Source organism: Electrophorus electricus, chromosome 2 (assembly GCF_041902795.1).
Source record: "Electrophorus electricus isolate QZ-2024a chromosome 2, ASM4190279v1, whole genome shotgun sequence".
In the NCBI taxonomy this organism is placed as follows: Eukaryota; Metazoa; Chordata; class Actinopteri; order Gymnotiformes; family Gymnotidae; genus Electrophorus; species Electrophorus electricus.
The window spans coordinates 44,142,224-44,158,810 of NC_137498.1; the positions used below are offsets into that span (position 1 = coordinate 44,142,224).

General features: G+C 37.6%; 1 protein-coding gene and 1 long non-coding RNA gene across 2 annotated transcripts in view; one reads left to right on the plus strand and one right to left on the minus strand.

Annotated features, from left to right (window-relative positions):
• Window positions 1-3,463, plus strand: part of LOC118241804 (uncharacterized) — a 106,004-nt gene extending 102,541 nt beyond the window's left edge. The window contains exon 2 of the long non-coding RNA XR_004776365.2: window positions 1-3,463. This exon is cut by the window's left edge and continues 1,141 nt beyond it. This is a non-coding gene — a long non-coding RNA (uncharacterized LOC118241804).
• Window positions 3,464-8,310: 4,847 nt separating this feature from the next.
• LOC113576295 (formyl peptide receptor 2-like) lies at window positions 8,311-12,034 on the minus strand. Its single transcript, XM_027008283.3, has 3 exons — window positions 11,751-12,034; window positions 9,875-10,424; window positions 8,311-9,512 (listed from the first exon to the last, which is right to left on the minus strand). Exons 2-3 carry the CDS (start codon window positions 10,358-10,360, stop codon window positions 8,994-8,996), a joined length of 1,005 nt encoding a protein of 334 aa, XP_026864084.2. The 5' UTR covers window positions 10,361-10,424; window positions 11,751-12,034; the 3' UTR covers window positions 8,311-8,993.
• Window positions 12,035-16,587: the final 4,553 nt, after the last annotated feature.

The window sequence follows — 16,587 nt, forward strand, 5'->3', positions numbered from 1 at the left end:
GGAAACTCAGTCTCAGTTGGGTTCCACCTAAAGTTAGCAGGTTAGTTCAGAGATAAAAAGAGAGGTAGGCAGGAAGTGGAAAGATGTATATTAGTATATATGCAAACAAATGCATATGTAGGCATAGTACATATTGAATGTTGCCTCAAACATTATGCAATATAATTATAATCAGGACTTGTGGGATATTTGTTCACATGCATAATTGAGCTCTGAGGTAAACTTTGAATTTGTAGTCAGATCTTTTCTATTTTGTTATTGAATAAATTCACAAAATTACTATTTTGTAATGTTAGTATATGTATATGTTAGTAATGACTTCAGACTATTTAATGTTATTATAGATATACTAGAGAAGTGCAACCAATGATTGTTTTTTTTATTCTCTACTAGGGATGATAAGAACCCTGATCTGGAAGAGTTGTAAGCATTAGAATATTCTTCAGTTCAACATGGAGCCATTCGAGTTTTAGCTCATGCCATCTACCCTCCTGCCCTCAAGCTGTTTGTTTAGAGGTCATGCATGGTTGTTGAGCCGAGGTCCTGGTCTTTTTTCCCCCAAAATCTTTTAATTCTAATTGGCGCAACACTATCTAGTGACATGAAAAAGTATTGATTGCAAACTTTCTGTGGTATGTTCAAGATTATCAGGACTAGAGGAGGAAGAGGAGGTCAGTTCTGGTAGGTTATCACTAAATGCACTAATGGCTGAAGTTGTGATGTTACACTTATTATGATATTGGGACAGCAAGCTGTTGTTCAGGGTTAATTCATACATGATTAAATAGTGGTCTGAGATTCAGTCAAAGTTGAATACTTTAATACCAAGAGTATTAGATCTGGAATGTGATTACATTGGTGAGTAGGCCCTGTGACATTCTGAGTAAATCCCTTAGCATTTATTCATTACTGAATGCTATTTTGAGTAGGTCATTTGTTTTTTCAAAATGGATATTGAAGTCTCCTACAATAAGACTCTTATCTGTAGCATGTACTACATACTGGAAAGGCAGTCAACAAGTCCATTAAGGAAATCTATATATGGACAGGGGTGGGTGGGTGATAGACTGTAATAAAAGAGAAAGTACATTTACAGCATTTATCTGACGCTTTTATCCAAAGCGACTTACAATTATGACTGAGCACAATTTGAGCAACTGAGGGTTAAGGGTCTTGCTCAGGGGCCCAAAAGTGGTGACTTGGCCATTGTGGGACTTGAACAGCCAGGGATACGTGGACTGTTATAGTAACTGTATCCAGGAGCAGTGGATTCATTAAGGGCTTGAAAGTCATTCTTTTTGGCCCACGTCTTGGTTAGGCACAATGCATTAGGGTTATTGTCATAATATTAATAATAATAATATTATATACAATGAGTGCTATTGAATATTTGATCCAATATTCAATAAACCTAAATTGATGTGAGTAATACTATACTAATAGTGTCTAATTGAGTCATCTTTACTAGAATGACAGTCACTCCCAGAATGAAGACCAGCTGTTCTCGAAGGCAATGTCCTCGCACCAACTTCGGATCTAACAGTGGAGTGCTTAGAGTCTGCTCACTTCCCTGTCTGTAGGTAAGAAGGCACCCTATATCTCTGGCATAGGTTATCTTATTTACAGTGCCCAGAAGCATTTTGAAGTGCTCCTCGCTGAGGACCTCGCTGCGACCAGAAGAGATGTCAATCGCTTCCATATGGAGGAACACAGTGCTGGTATTGTCATGTCTGCTGATCACCGTGGCAATATTTAAAACATGAGCACCCAGAAAACAAGAAACTTACCTTTAGTGTTAGATACTCTGAGATGTCTAACAATGGAATCTCCAATAACTAGAGGTGCTGGAGCAGGTGGGGGACATCAAACCCTAGAGGGAGGGAGAGCCAGCTGTGGTGGTGGTAAAAGGAACACCCTTTCATCAGAGCTTAAGAGGGGAGGGAGGGGTTAATGGGAAGTGGATTACAATGAATTAAAATAAAATAGCAATTAACAACAGGAAAATGCTAAATATAAACTAGAAAAATATAATATATTGAGCAATCAATCGTTGTTGCTGAGTAATATTACCCACATTTGAAGCCTAAACATGTAAATTTAATTAAACATGTATGTTTACAGGGGCATTTATAAGGGAAGTCCAACCAAAGTCAAAACCAATTTCTGCAGGATGTGCATTGGTAATTTTCTAGATGTGTAAAACGTTTCAAGATACATTTTTTTCAACATCAATAAGTGTTTGGGAAACTAGAATAAAATGAATTGAATGCTAATTGATTTGTCAGAAAGACCCTTTGAGGAAATAAGACGATAAAAAAAAAAGCTAAACTCCTGTTTTTCATTGCAATGGTCAGACTATTGTGATTCAGTTACAGATTGTAGTTTTGGGTTGCTGGAGGTTCCAGTGTCTCCAGCACCCCAAGATTATATTTCATTTTTTTCCCCAAATATTGACAACAGACACAATCCGTGTCTGACATCCAGAGTTGTTTGCCACATCACATCACTCTCTGTGTTTCTTCCATGTGTAACTTCTGCTTTTTCTCTCTCTCTCCTTCCTCAGTCAGCTTGGAACTTACCCTCCATACACACAGATTTAACAACAGAGCATATGAAAACAGTTATTTACAAAAGCACAAAGGTGTAAAAAAAAACAAAAAAACAAGTTATTGAATGTTTTTTTCTTAAAAAGAGTTGCAACAAAGTAATTACCATGAGCATTCGGTCAAATCAAGTGTGTAATTTGTATTTTATCACATATGAGGAGGGTTTGAATTAGCTTTTAGAAGTTTTCATTCTAATTACCTAGAAATCATTAAATAAATAACTGGATTAGTCACATATGAAATACACAGAACTCCTTATTTAATGGCACTACCTGCTAGTTTTCACTAATATTTATTTTAATATAAAAAAAACTTAATAAATACTTAATTAAAATAAATACTTTCAGATTTATGCTTACTACATACAGTATATTGATATTAGCATAACCAATTGGCTTTAACTTCACTACTGTAAGCACTCTAAAAGTGTCATTTTCTGTGATCCATCAAATTATGTTAGCTGCTTCAGATTAGTCTGTTGGAAATTAGACAGTTGACTTGAGGTAACTAGTAGCTAATGTGGTGGTAATTTTGGAAGTAAATTGCAGCAGACATTAATGAACATAAACCGTGGATGTAGCGTTAGTGTAGCTGTTTTGCCATTAACGTGTAACTAGCTGCATTTATGTGGGATATCTTTAAATTAGCCAAAATTAATTCCTTGCACGGTTTATAGATTAATATTTCAGTAACTAGGCGTGTTATAAATGAATATTCCTGGTGTGAGTTTTAAAGTAAAGATACATGTCCAAACAAATTCCAGATTTTATTGTAGTCCGTTCACTCACTTTGACAACTTCTTGTAGAATATGGTAATGTTAACATGGTGGGAAAATAAACCTCTTTCTGTCATCCCATTCAAATTTGTTATTTATTTATTTATTTTTTGATAAATTGTGCAAATTTGTTTACGCAATGATACTTTTTTGGGGGGTGGCAAGCGGCCACTCGCCTTTCCGCCCTTGTAAATGACGTCCGAAGAAAGTTCGTCGTACGTTCAATTTTGTGTCATTAAAGGGGAAAGGTTGTGCGTATCACAACTATGACACTTTTAGCTGCTCCCTCGGGAAGTTGTGGTCATAAATGTAGCGTGCTACAACTGGCCTTCATACATAATTTTGGGATAGAGTTAATGCGCACTGTTCCAGAAGGAAACCTGTAGTGCACTTAAAAGTACTCCGCAGTCCACAACTTTCCCATTCTATAATAAGATGTCAGGGAACTTTCTTGCTCTTGTTTTAATTCTACACACTGACCAGAGTTTGTCAATGTGAACATTAATGGAAGAATTTCCAGTCTCTCACGTAACTGTAAGTCGTGACATTAGCCATTGCTGCTATGCTTACACGGGGTATTGCACAGAAAGGCTGGATGTTGAGTAACCTTTTTCCTCCTTAACCCAGACTAAGCAGAAGTTAATTGTTTCAAGCGCACACACGTATGAGTCAATCGAGCTCATGTTCTGTTGCCTGCTCTGTTGCGACTTTATCTCTGAAAACCTTGCAGCGCCACTAATCATATTTGATATTTAATTGATTAAACAAACAGTCCGACTGTTTTAATACACATGTGCAATGGGTGGGATTTTATTATGAATTATGAATTGGGTTTTCTATTATCAAGTAATTTTTACTCTTTGCCAAATGTGTTCACAAGTGGCAATATATACGATGGACTGAATTCAGGTTAATGACCTAAGACGTGAACACATTCGTGTTTATAAAAGCTTTTGCCACAATCAGTACCTCCCATCTTCCATGTTCCGTCTTTTCCCTGTCTTGTGTATTTTAGTTCCATTCCGTAGTTTCGTTTTTTCTCCGCCCCTCGTTTGGTTTTCCACACCTGTCCCCCCTTTAGTTCATGCATTTAGACCCTGTCTTGTTGCCTTGGTCTTGGCTGTTCATTGTGTATTTGAATGGTTGCGTTTCTTTGAATATTAGGTTCATTATGTTTGGTTTAATGTCTGAATGTTTTTGAAAGCAGGCTCTGTATACCTGTAAGTTTGTACTCCGTGCATCCTAGCCTTCGTGTTTCTTAGCCCCGAGTTTTCCCTAGTCTTTGTTATAGCCTGCTTCCCCTGTTTGCCTTTGTGTGTTTTTGTTTGTTGGATCATGTATCCCCGAACGCTCCGTATTGGCTCGATGACCCTGGACTACTCTGACTACGACTCTGTATTTGCCCTTAATAAATCTCGCTCTTCTGCGCACATGCGTCCGCCTCCTTACTGCTCACCGTTGCATCTTTTCCTCTGTAACTTTTTCAAGTCTTATATGTAACTCGTTATGAAAAAAGAAACTGCTAAAATCACCAGCATGACAGAGGAAATAAGAAAAACCACAGAGAGAGTGTGTGAGGTTTTCACATGTTCTCTTTGGTGAACTGAAAGCGATTCCTACTGAGAGGTGCTCTGAGAGAATTTTAAATATCAAAAAAGTGTTTATATTTAACGACACATTAAGTGTAACAGTAGGAATATGCTGATTACAGCATGTCAATTGCACTGTCTGAGAAATTTGTTTAAAATACAGGCACATGCCAAGGTATGTGACTATCATTGCTGGCTATCTGCACAAATGAGATTCAGAGAAGATCCTAATTCTTGCTTATATATGTATATGTATAATATATGTATAATGTATGTATTATATATGTATAATACACTGCCTGGCTAAAAAAAAGGTCACCACCTGGATTTAACTAAGCAAATAGGTAAAAGCCTCCCATTGGATAATTACTGCATGGGTGATTATGTTTCAGCTGGCCACAAGTTATTTAACCCTAACTGATGCCGTGAGTAGCTCCTCATTTGTTAAACAACCATGTCGAAATTAACCATGTTAATCTGTTTCAGAAGGGTCAAATTATTGGCATGCATCAAGCAAACACCCAGAAAACATCTAAGGAGATTGCTGAAACTAATAAAATCAGGAACTGTCCAATGGATTATTAAAAAGTGGAAGGACAGTGGGGAAACATCATCTTCGAGGAAGAAATGTGATCCGAAAAAAAAACTTGAATGATTGTGATCGACGATCACTTAAACATGTGGTGAAATCAAATCATAGAAAAACAACAGTAGAACTCAGGGATATGTTTAATAGTGAAAGTAAGAGAATTTCCACATGCACAAAGCAAATGGAACTCAAGGGATTGGGACTAAACAGCTGCATAGCCTTAAGAAAACCACTTGTCAGTGAGGCTAACTGGCAAAAATGGCTTCCATTAGCTAGGGAGCATAAAGATTGCACTCTGGAGCAATGGAAGAAGGTCATGTGGTCTGATGAGTCCAGATTTACCCTGTTCCAGAGTGATGGGCACATCAGGGTAAGAAGAGAGGCAGCTGAAGTGATGCATCCATCATGCCTAGTGCCTACTGGACAAGCCTATGGGGGCAGTGCTATGATCTGGGGTTGCTGCAGTTGGTCAGGTCTAGGTTCAGCAACGTTATGTGCCCAAAGAATGAGGTCAGCTGACTACCTGAATATACTGAACGACCAGGTTATTCCATCAATGAATTTTTTCTTCCCTGATGGCAGAGGCATATTCCAAGATGACAAGGCTAGGATTCATCGGGATCAAATTGTGAAAGAGTGGTTCAGGGAGCATGAGACATCATTTTCACACATGGATTGGCCACCACAGAGTCCAGACCTGAACCCCATTGAGAATCTTTGGGATGTGCTGGAGAAGACTTTGCGTGGTGGTCCAAATCTCCCATCATCAATACAAGATCTTGGGGAAAAATTAATGCAAGAAGCTTGCGGAAACGATGCCACAGTGAATGCATGTGAATGCATGGCGTAATCAAAGCTAAAGGCAGTCTAGCGAAATATTAGTGTGTGTGACCTTTTTTTTTGGCCAGGCAGAGTATATGTATAATATATGGCTGTGGTGGCAATAAGAGGTCATGTAAAAGGAGTTATCACGCTTACTTGGTGTTCAGACAGTGCTCATGTTGTATAGGCAGTGCTCAAGTAAAATTAGAATGAAATTTAGTGAACATTAGTATAAATATTCCACTTTCCTTAAGCCAGGTAAAAATGAATGAGTGTGAATATGAAAAACAATGAATGAGTGTGAGTATTTGGCCCATCATTGGATAGTAGATTAAATTTACAGGTACTTTTGAATACACCTGTAAAAAAGCTCATTACAGCTGCTCAGAAAGCTAAACTGCTTTTTCTGTAAGTAAAACCAATCTAGAGTTTACATGTCATGTTTAGGGTGTTCTTAATTGTGACATTTTATTTCAATATGATATAACTTGAGTTAAGAACAAGAAGAAATCGATAACATCATTGTTATGGCAATGTAAATTTTAGAAAAAACACAGAAATTTGCGAGTGAGATGATGTTTTTCAAAGACGGTGAGCCTCACAGACTCAGAGGACCACTGGACCACCTCATGACCACCTCACATACCTTACAACCACCTCACGACCACCTCACATAGATCACGACCACCTCATATAACTCATGACCAACTCACAAACCTCTGGACCACCTCACGACCACCTCACATACTTCACGACCACCTCATATACCTCATGACCACCTCATATACCTCATGACCACCTCATGTAACTCACGACCAACTTACATACCTCACGACCACCTCACGTACCTCATGACCACCTAACATACCTTGTGAACTTCTAAACCAACCATGTATCTGCTTAAAATAAAACCAAACCTTTCCCCCATTGTTCCTGCTTCCCTAATGAGTAGACACTTCTCCCATAACTCCTCTTATTTTTCTTTTCTTTCACAAAATTCTCTATTGTTGCTCTGAACATGATATCCTGAGCCAAACCATATTAAAGTATGGTAAAAGGCTATCCAGTCTTTTCACTTCAACCTGCATTACTAAAAACATTTGAATAAGCATGGATGAAAGGAAACTGTGTAGTTGCATTGACCTTTGGATTTGTTTAGTAACACAGGAAGTTTGGGAGGTCAGCCATTAAGCCTTGAGATTTTGAACTCATGTTTTAACACATACAAAGAGGCCAAGCTGAATTGAAAGGAAATAACATGCAAACTGTTTTTTTTTCTTGTCTGTTCCTATCTATTTTGGTTAATAGATATTCACCAAGTTGCAGAATATCTTTTCTCTATTCAAAGCCAGAGAAACAAAATAGATAGGAACAGACAAGCAGAACTTCCGTTTGGCACATTTTAACTTCCTTTTTTACTTGGGGATTCCTATTCTGAAAAAGTAATTTTTTTTAAGAAAAAAAAGATAAAAATGTTATTTAAATCTTCCTTTATAGACAATGAATGTTCATACCTTAAAAAGAAATGTAAGATTGATGGTAATTAAACATGTAATAAGGTATTTAGACAGAAAGTTTGTTTTTACTAAAACCCTACAAAGTTGCTGGATGAAATGTCTACCATTTTTCTCTGTGCTTTACTAGGTGAATAAAGAAAATTAGCAAGACAAAGTGCAAATAATGAAAACCAAAGCACAAACAATACACAACCCTGATATCATGTCACATTTATACATGTGTAAATTGTTCTGTGGTGTCATAAGTTAGATAAACACCATTAGCAAAGTTGATTATGATGGAATAAATACTTAAATACTGTACTTTCAATAATTACATTAAATTACTTAATCATACTTACTCTTTTAAAAACGTTTTTAAAAAGTTTATAATAATAATAAATAATAAAGCATATGTAACAGATAAGATAATAAAGGATAGTAATTGTTTATTGTATCAGTGCAGTGGCTTACATTATTAAATTTTTAAATTTGGGTCACTATTCTAAGACATTCTTTGCTAGGTATAGTCCAACCAGCATAGTCCACTGTGAGCTGACATGATGGGTTTTCTAGTGATTCAAAATGTATGCATAATAAGTATTAAAAGATAGACTCGACAAATATACATCTTTACCTAAAATGTATTTATCTACAACCAACATACAGCAGTTAAAATACAATAGGAAACAGGAAAGATAGCTATCTAGCAGCATTACAGTGTCTAGTTAATGTTATTGATGTAGTCAAGCATTATAGTGGCTAGCTAATGTTAGCTATGTAGCCAAGGGTAGCTAGGGTTAGGCGTCCCCAAAAGGAATGAAGTAAAAGTCAACAAAATAATACAGAAATGTCATATTTTTAAATATGCTCATGTCCTTAAAGTAAATACCTTATTTGTCCCCCTATGGTAGCTTTCTGACATTTTTTATTCCTGGCACATATATAAAAGATACACATATAGTACCCCACCAAATTTGAGCAAAAAAAAAAAAAATGTCATGTAACTGAACAAAATGACTGGCTAGGGATATCTGACATCTACATATGAGTATAAAAGACCATTCAGAAGGCCTACACAGTCATAAAATATCTAGAATCAACAATGTTATTTTTCAAACAGTAGCACTTCCCTCACATTTGTTCTGCTGTGTGGCTTTTATCTTTGAAAGAGAAGTGGAACTTTCATCCATAAAGCGTCCCTGACACTGTGATGTCTGCCCTTCCCAGTCCTCAGCAAAAGCTCGGTGATAAATCCCAGAAATACTTTGTCTAAAGCGTTGCCTCATATCTAGGCCCATGCAGAAGTACAGGAATGGGTTAACACAGCTGTTGAAGTAGGCTAAACATTTAGCTATGGGCAAGCCCACTTTTACTACCTGGCTCTTCCTGTCCACCATTTTGGCCAGAAGGAGACAGTGGTAAGGCCCCCAACAGAGGAAGAAGGCACAAACCAGTGAAACAAGAATTCGAAGGGGTCGTGATTTGCGAGCGCTCTGCATTCGTTGTATCCCTACAGCAGTTAGTGCATAGCATGAAAGGATAACCAAGAAGGGTAAGAGAAAACCACATAAGAAACGAATGCTGTACAAGGCCACTTTAGCTGTGTTGTCACCTTCAGTTGCTTCCTTCATCTATGGAAATAAATAAAATGGTAGATCAGGGATCAAGTTTTGGAATTTACATCCAAACCAACAAAGAGACAAGGATTTCAAATGACATCATCTGTATACTTAACTATTGCACCCTGTAGAACAAAGGACTTTCAATCAAGCAGTGGCCCTTGGACTGTGCTTCTTGCCAGTGTTTACATTTCATGGCATTTAGGTGATACTTTTATCCAAAGCAACTTACAATTATAATTGAATACAACTTGAGTAACTGAGGGTTAAGGGTCTTTCTCAGGGGCCCAAAGTGGTGGGACTTGAACAGGCAACTTTCTGATTATTAGTGGAGTAGCTTAACAACTGAGTTAAACTGTACCGGCATTTCCTACCTCCAAGGAGCATTTACTCAAGTTGTTCTTGCCAGTGTAGACCTGCCGGTATACATAATATGGTGCACTGAAGATCACAGCCGCAATCCAAACCCCCAAACTGACAAGTCGAGCGATACACAGAGTTCGGTGCTGTCTGGTGAACACTGGCCACCACACACAAATTGCCCGGTCCAGGCTGATGACAGCTAGGAAGAAAACACTACAGAACATGTTGGCATACTTGAAGAATCCATTGAACTTGCAGAGGAAGACACCAAAGGGCCAGTAATCATAAAAGATATTCTTAATCAAAGAGGTGACACGTGTCATGCAGAAAATCAAGTCTGCCACAGCCAAGTTGACCAGCCACACATTTGTGACATTAGCCTTCACACGGAACCCCGCCATCCAGATGACGACAGAGTTCCCAGGGATGCCCAAGATAATTGTAATGGTGTAGAGGATGATGGTGATGTTCTCCATGATAACGTCGATGTCCACCATTGCTATGTTGTTTCTGAAAGCTTTGTCATGGGCAAGGTGGTGGAGAGTATCACTGGACGTAATGCTGGAAAGATATATAGATGTTACTTCACCCTTGTTAATCAAGGTTAAATTACATACCATTTTTGGATGAAGATTTGTTTTAGAGAATATGCTTTGTTTAATATTTAATGATGTTTTAATGCTTCAAACATGCTGTCAGCAAGTATTCTGATAACACAAACATCAACAAATTATAACTGTGTTTCCCTCTATAAGGAAAAAAATTATTTTAGCTATTATCAGCTTTTCACAATTATTTCACATGAACCAAAAGCAACACTTCCTTAAAAACTCACAGTCTCTTACTTACAATGTGTTTCTAAACATATGTGTGGAAAAAGATGAAAAAAAAAACTGTCACTTTTACCTCACAAAAGAGAAGTGGAATGAAGGAGCTTAGTGCAGCACAATACATGCTGTGACTAACAAAAACACACCTCAAAAGTATACACATGTGCTGCAAAGGTCCCTGTATTCAATGACCACCTACAGTAAACAGGTAAGTCCAGCAGTACACAATTAAATATTGTAATACTGAACAATGTAACATTGGAGATTTTTCTGACTTTACTTGAAAATGACTGCAATGTGCTATGTTTTTATTAATAAATGTTACATGTTCATGCATAAGAACCACTACAATTGTTCCTTTTTCCAGGTTTTGTTTTGCAAGTGGTGTGCAAATGCTTGTGAAGAGTGGTTGCCATGCTAGTCTCCTTCACTCACTCCACAAAATATGATATGCATATCTGTTGTTAGGCAACCAAGAGGTTACCTATCTGGCAACTATAATCTTGCTGTAGGACAAAGCAAAGCTAAAGCTCGCTAAAAGGAAAATTAAAAAAATCAAATGGATAGGATAAGGATTTTTTGTTTAAATAGTGTGTCAAAAAGCAAGGTGTTCAAGATTTTGTACAAATGCATCTGCCACCATGTCATATATCTTACATTTAATGATACAATTATTATTAATATATATTGTATGCTAATAAGTAAAGATGTAAATTATATTAGCCATATTTTCCATTTTTTATCTGGAGTAATAAAACTAAATATATATATATATATTTATCTGTATATATATTTTTTTCTCTATGCACCCCTGGTTCTCTTCCTCAGTTTGGACAGAGCACTCTCCACCATTTCACTGCGTGTTGTACTGTGTATGACTATGTATGTGACAAATAAACCAAACTTGAAACTATTGTATGCCTCATCACATCAGTTTATAGTATTCAATCAACTATCTATCTATATATAAATATAATCTGTGTGTGTAGTGTATGTGAACATCAGATCTGAACCAACAGTGGGAAATACAAATATTTTATCAATAAAAATACTTTACCTGGATTTAAACAGCGATGAGTCTTTCCGCTCAAACTGTCTCTATGCAAAAACCATCACTGCATTTTTCAATGCATATATGTTATAGACACAATATATGTGTTCTAATCTTACTTTATGTCTAAAGTATGGATGTTTCTAACAAGACCAAACTCTACAATATAAACCTAGCTCAACTCTATAAAATATACTGAGCGCTAACCCTTGGACACTTTTGTGAATACCCTCTTGCCTCATCCACTCTCTACTTTTCTCTTTCTATCTGAATGCGCCTGGTCACCAAAGTGTCTTTAGTCTGTATAGACAGAAAGCAGTAAGGAGAGAGGAGGTTACACACTTGCATGTGCACATGCGCATACACAAACACTCACACGCATGTTCCTGTGATACCATTCTACACTCATGATCCTATGTAAAATAGTTACACAATAACTGAAGTTTGAGAACGAAGATTCCAGCTATTATTCAATCCAACCACCACACTGGAAGCTTACCAACTTTATTATATGCACACTAAAACCCTCCATTCTATCCATCCATCTATCCATCGCTGTTAAGCCATAGTCTCCCTTTATACAAAGTAAAAATCCTATGAAAATGACGTACAGGAAATAAACAGGCCATACAAGTGCTCTGGTCATTTTCTATTACATTATGATTACCTTAAAATATTTTGCCTTTTTTTTTTTTTGTAATAATGTAATAGTGATTGTAACTTAGATCTAGACCTAATAAAACTTTAAAATGTCAGCTGTCAAAGTCTAAAGATACTAAGATTACGTAATGTACATGAAATGGCCTACTGTCAACATGCAATGAATAGCTTGAATGACTCACCGCTGTCAGTGGATTGCAAAACATAACCAAATATGTAAACTTTCCTAAAACCCTTAAAGGCACTTTTCATTAATGAAGTGTTAACAAGACTCCAGTCGGGTGACTGGATGGCTAAAAGATGGATAAAAGAAACAAAATATTTTAGGCTACTGCCCACCACTGGTAAATCAAAGTATTGCAGAATAGTTCAAGACAAGCGGTAAATGTATCATGTGTGATTAATTTTTTCTTCATTACTACTGCACTAGATATAAGGCTAATGCAACTAGCATATAACAGAAGCTTATATATAATGATCTTCATCTATCGCAAGTTCAAGACTGAAATATCATTCAATAATAAGTCAAATGTATTTGATATTGTGCTTTATATCTGTTCGAAACATTAAATTGTGCTGTTTACAAGCGGCATCATCACAAAGCAGCTTTAGATATCGAAGATGCGGATCCAAGCGTGCAGTAGGCACAGCAAAGGTAACAGCAGCAAAAAAAACCTCCCTAAGAGGATGAGGACGAAACCTAGAAAACAGGAAAACCTGGACAGGAATCCAGACTTAGAGGGGGCTCAGAGGGGACTCAGCTGTCAGCACAACAAAAATGATCAATAAGAATCCAAAACACAAACAGAACACAAAGAGAACAACAGAAAATTAGAAAAACAAAACTCTGAAAAAGCAGTGGGAATTGCATTAACGTTAACGTTTGTATGTCCAAAAGGATTAGTAGTACTCTAAAAGCATGTAACAGACAAAAATGCCATTGGTTACATGTGAAAATATAATAATAGTGCAGATCACAATCCATGTGCTTGTCCAGTCTGGATTAATCAATTATGAGTGTGTCTGCCTCCCATGAGAGAGAGAGAGAGAGAGAGAGAGAGAGAGAGAGAGAGATACAAGAAGGTGCACATTAGAGTAATTAGAGAGAAGTAGTCAAAGTTGCAGTGAAGAACAGAGAAACATGAAGTTTCGGACAGAGGTAACATTTCAAAGGAGCTAAATTAACCGACATAACACGTCCTATACAAGACTGCCAAGGTTTCCGTAGGCGTCTATAGTGGCCCAGCAGAGGATGGAAAGTTTAATACCAAAGCCAGTTTCTGCTTAACTCTTGCCATCATGGCTTGTTCCAGTGATCTGTAGTTTCCTGCATACATGATTTCATATCTTCAGTATATCTTCAGTGTGTAACTGATCGCATATTTTCCTTCTGAATCACAGTGCGCATTCGGCAGTGTTGTTTACCTGTTTAACACAGCCAGTGGTCTTGTTCATGAGTTAACATCTCCCTGCGTGACTAGATAATGCGTTACACTGAGTCAGTTCAGACACCAGATGTCATCACTGCGCTGCTCCGTTTTCTGCTGCATACATAGAGGTCTGGATGGAGAGAGCCAAGTCACAGTCGTCTCGCTCAGCTTTTCCTTTACACTTGAGGTAGTTACTTTCACTTTTTCTCCCACTTTCTTTTCTTCACGTAACATTTCTATCATTCGGCTTTAATGTGTGTGGTTTGTAGTTAATTATCAATGTGGGCGTTTGGAAAGCAACCTAAATTTACAAAACTGAATGATTACGTGATTTTTTTTCTTCTCCAGTTCAGTTCAGCTGAACTCTGTTTCTGTTAGAAACTGGTTCAAAGTAACCAGTCCTTCAGGTTTGATCTCCTCCAAGTTACCCTCTGCCCTCTGTCCTCTATAGCCGGATCACTCCAGGGAAGTCAAGAGACACTGACACCAAGGTAGTGAATCAAGAGAGTTCCACTTTATTGAGGAAAGCACAGAGTATATATGTGTCCTATATCTACTATCTAGTCTATAAGATGACGGGGGAAAGTGAGGCATGTAGAAAGGAAAGAGACAAGGTTAGTAAAGATTAAATGTTCTCTGCATGAACGTGCCCACCATGAGCCACTCCTGTGCTTAGAGAGAGACAGGGAGAGAGAGAAAGAGAAATGGGGGGGTAAAGGAGACCAGAAGAGGGAACGGATGACCCGGGGAGACCAGCTCACAGTCAAGCCGCCATGTCATGGCTGATAGGCAGAGACCTTGCGTTGGGTGCCTGAAGACAGAAAGGCTCCAGTGTCTAACACTGTCAGTAGAGGGCTGTACAGTATAATGAACTCTGCCGGGCTATTATTCTCTTGCGCAGTTGAGCATAGAAGACAGTAAGACAAGACGACAGACACATCTGAAAACAGTAGGTGCGTGGTTTTAGTTACAGAGTGCGTGCAGAGGTAGGCTTAAATGGTAGACTATGGTATGTCAATAAATACATTAAAGACTCTTGCTTTTTTATATAAAGCAGGAGTGAACATTACATTGAGGGAGCCAGGTCAAGTGATGTAACAGCATCACAGATGTTATATTAAATTATTATGAAAAGGTTCAAAGTGTACAGCGTGCATCTTAAATGCATGAGTAACGGGCAAAGTACGTTTCACATTCACGCGCAGTGGGCATGAGCTCAGTGAGGGATGGTAGATGAAGGATGATGACTAAGGGCAACAATAACTCTGGTAACTGGTGTGACCGGTTTAACTGTTCTTGAATCTGGTAGATCTGGCTTGGATGTTGTGGCGTCTCTTTCCAGATGATAGAGGTCGAAACCGGAAGTGGCTGAGGTGTGTAGGATCAGAGGAGATGTTTCTGAACTCATTCATTCATTCAAATTCATTATTTCTACTGTCAGTATCTGCAAGTTGTGATAAACAAAATGACTGAACAAGTAAACTAGTTTATGTGTTTTAGATATTAGCTTTTTATTTACTCCTAATATTGTTTGCCTTATCATGAACCTTATCTCAGCATATCCAGTTTTCTGCCTTGTTCACTAACAAGTTATATAAAGTCATGCTTCAAAAATAGGTCTGTTCATGTTGTCAGCAGGTATTCTAATAACACAAACATCAACAAATTATAATAATTGTGTTTTCCTCTGTGAGTAAAAATTTTTTTTTTTAGCTATTATCAGCTAATAAACTGAGTGTATCAAAAGTATGTTCAGGAAACCCCCACATGGAATAATCTTCTAATCTAGGTTAAATTTCCGATGTGGTCAGACCAATTGCAGGCTACAGTTCAGTGAGCTGCTTACAGGCTATGTACAAACTGACTTTCTGCAAGGGATATAACAGATCTATGCTGTTTTACACAGATTTATATTATAAACTTTACTTAACTTATCCAAAGATGTCAGAAAACTGATGAATATCAGTTTGTGTGTGCAGAACCTCTGAATTTTGATGGGATACAAAGTAAAAATAAAACTGACATAAGTTATTTATTTTAAGAACACTGGTTTTTCTCTCAATAGCCATCCATACAGTAGTGGCTCTGAGAAATAAAAAACAAATGTCTCTGTAGTTTTCTTGGGCCCTGTAGCTTTTCATAGTTGTAAAAAGCAACTACAACTTTAGACACGATGCAGCTGTATGACAATAGGCCAATCAGGAAACCTTTCTACAGTGAGGCATTCTTCAATGCCTGTCAAATATTTTGCATATGCACACAGCATATAGACAGGAGGACTAAGGTCGCATTTACATTCAAAATTTTATTCCCTTGGTCCAGACCAAAACAGGATGATACACAAGCTGGCTTTTAGTCCTGGTTCCCTTTGAATTCACACTGACATATTTACTGTTGTACCAAATGATGTAAACAAAAAGGTTGTGAATATATGACATTCTGATTAAACAGTGTTTATGATTGTGTGACAATAGCTATGATAATTCCAGTGGAACTAGAACAACACTCTGCTGGGATAAATGCATCTTTTATGTGCAAGTGTCACATCCTGACTGGAACCCAGCCAACTAGGAGGCAGCATGCACTCATACACCAGCCCACACCAAACACACGTGCACACACACACACACACACACACACACACACACACACACACACACACACACACACACACACACACACACACACACACACACACACAAACAAATACACATACATCAGCTCACAGTAGATCTCTCTATCATGTCACACAT

Excerpts from the sequence above, each read along its gene's own strand:
- LOC113576295 (XM_027008283.3), bottom strand. The coding sequence starts at position 10,360 with ATGGTGGACATCGACGTTATCATGGAGAACATCACCATCATCCTCTAC. Across the intron at positions 9,513-9,874 it reads TGAGTAAATGCTCCTTGGAG|ATGAAGGAAGCAACTGAAGG; the intron begins GTAGGAAATGCC and ends TTATTTCCATAG.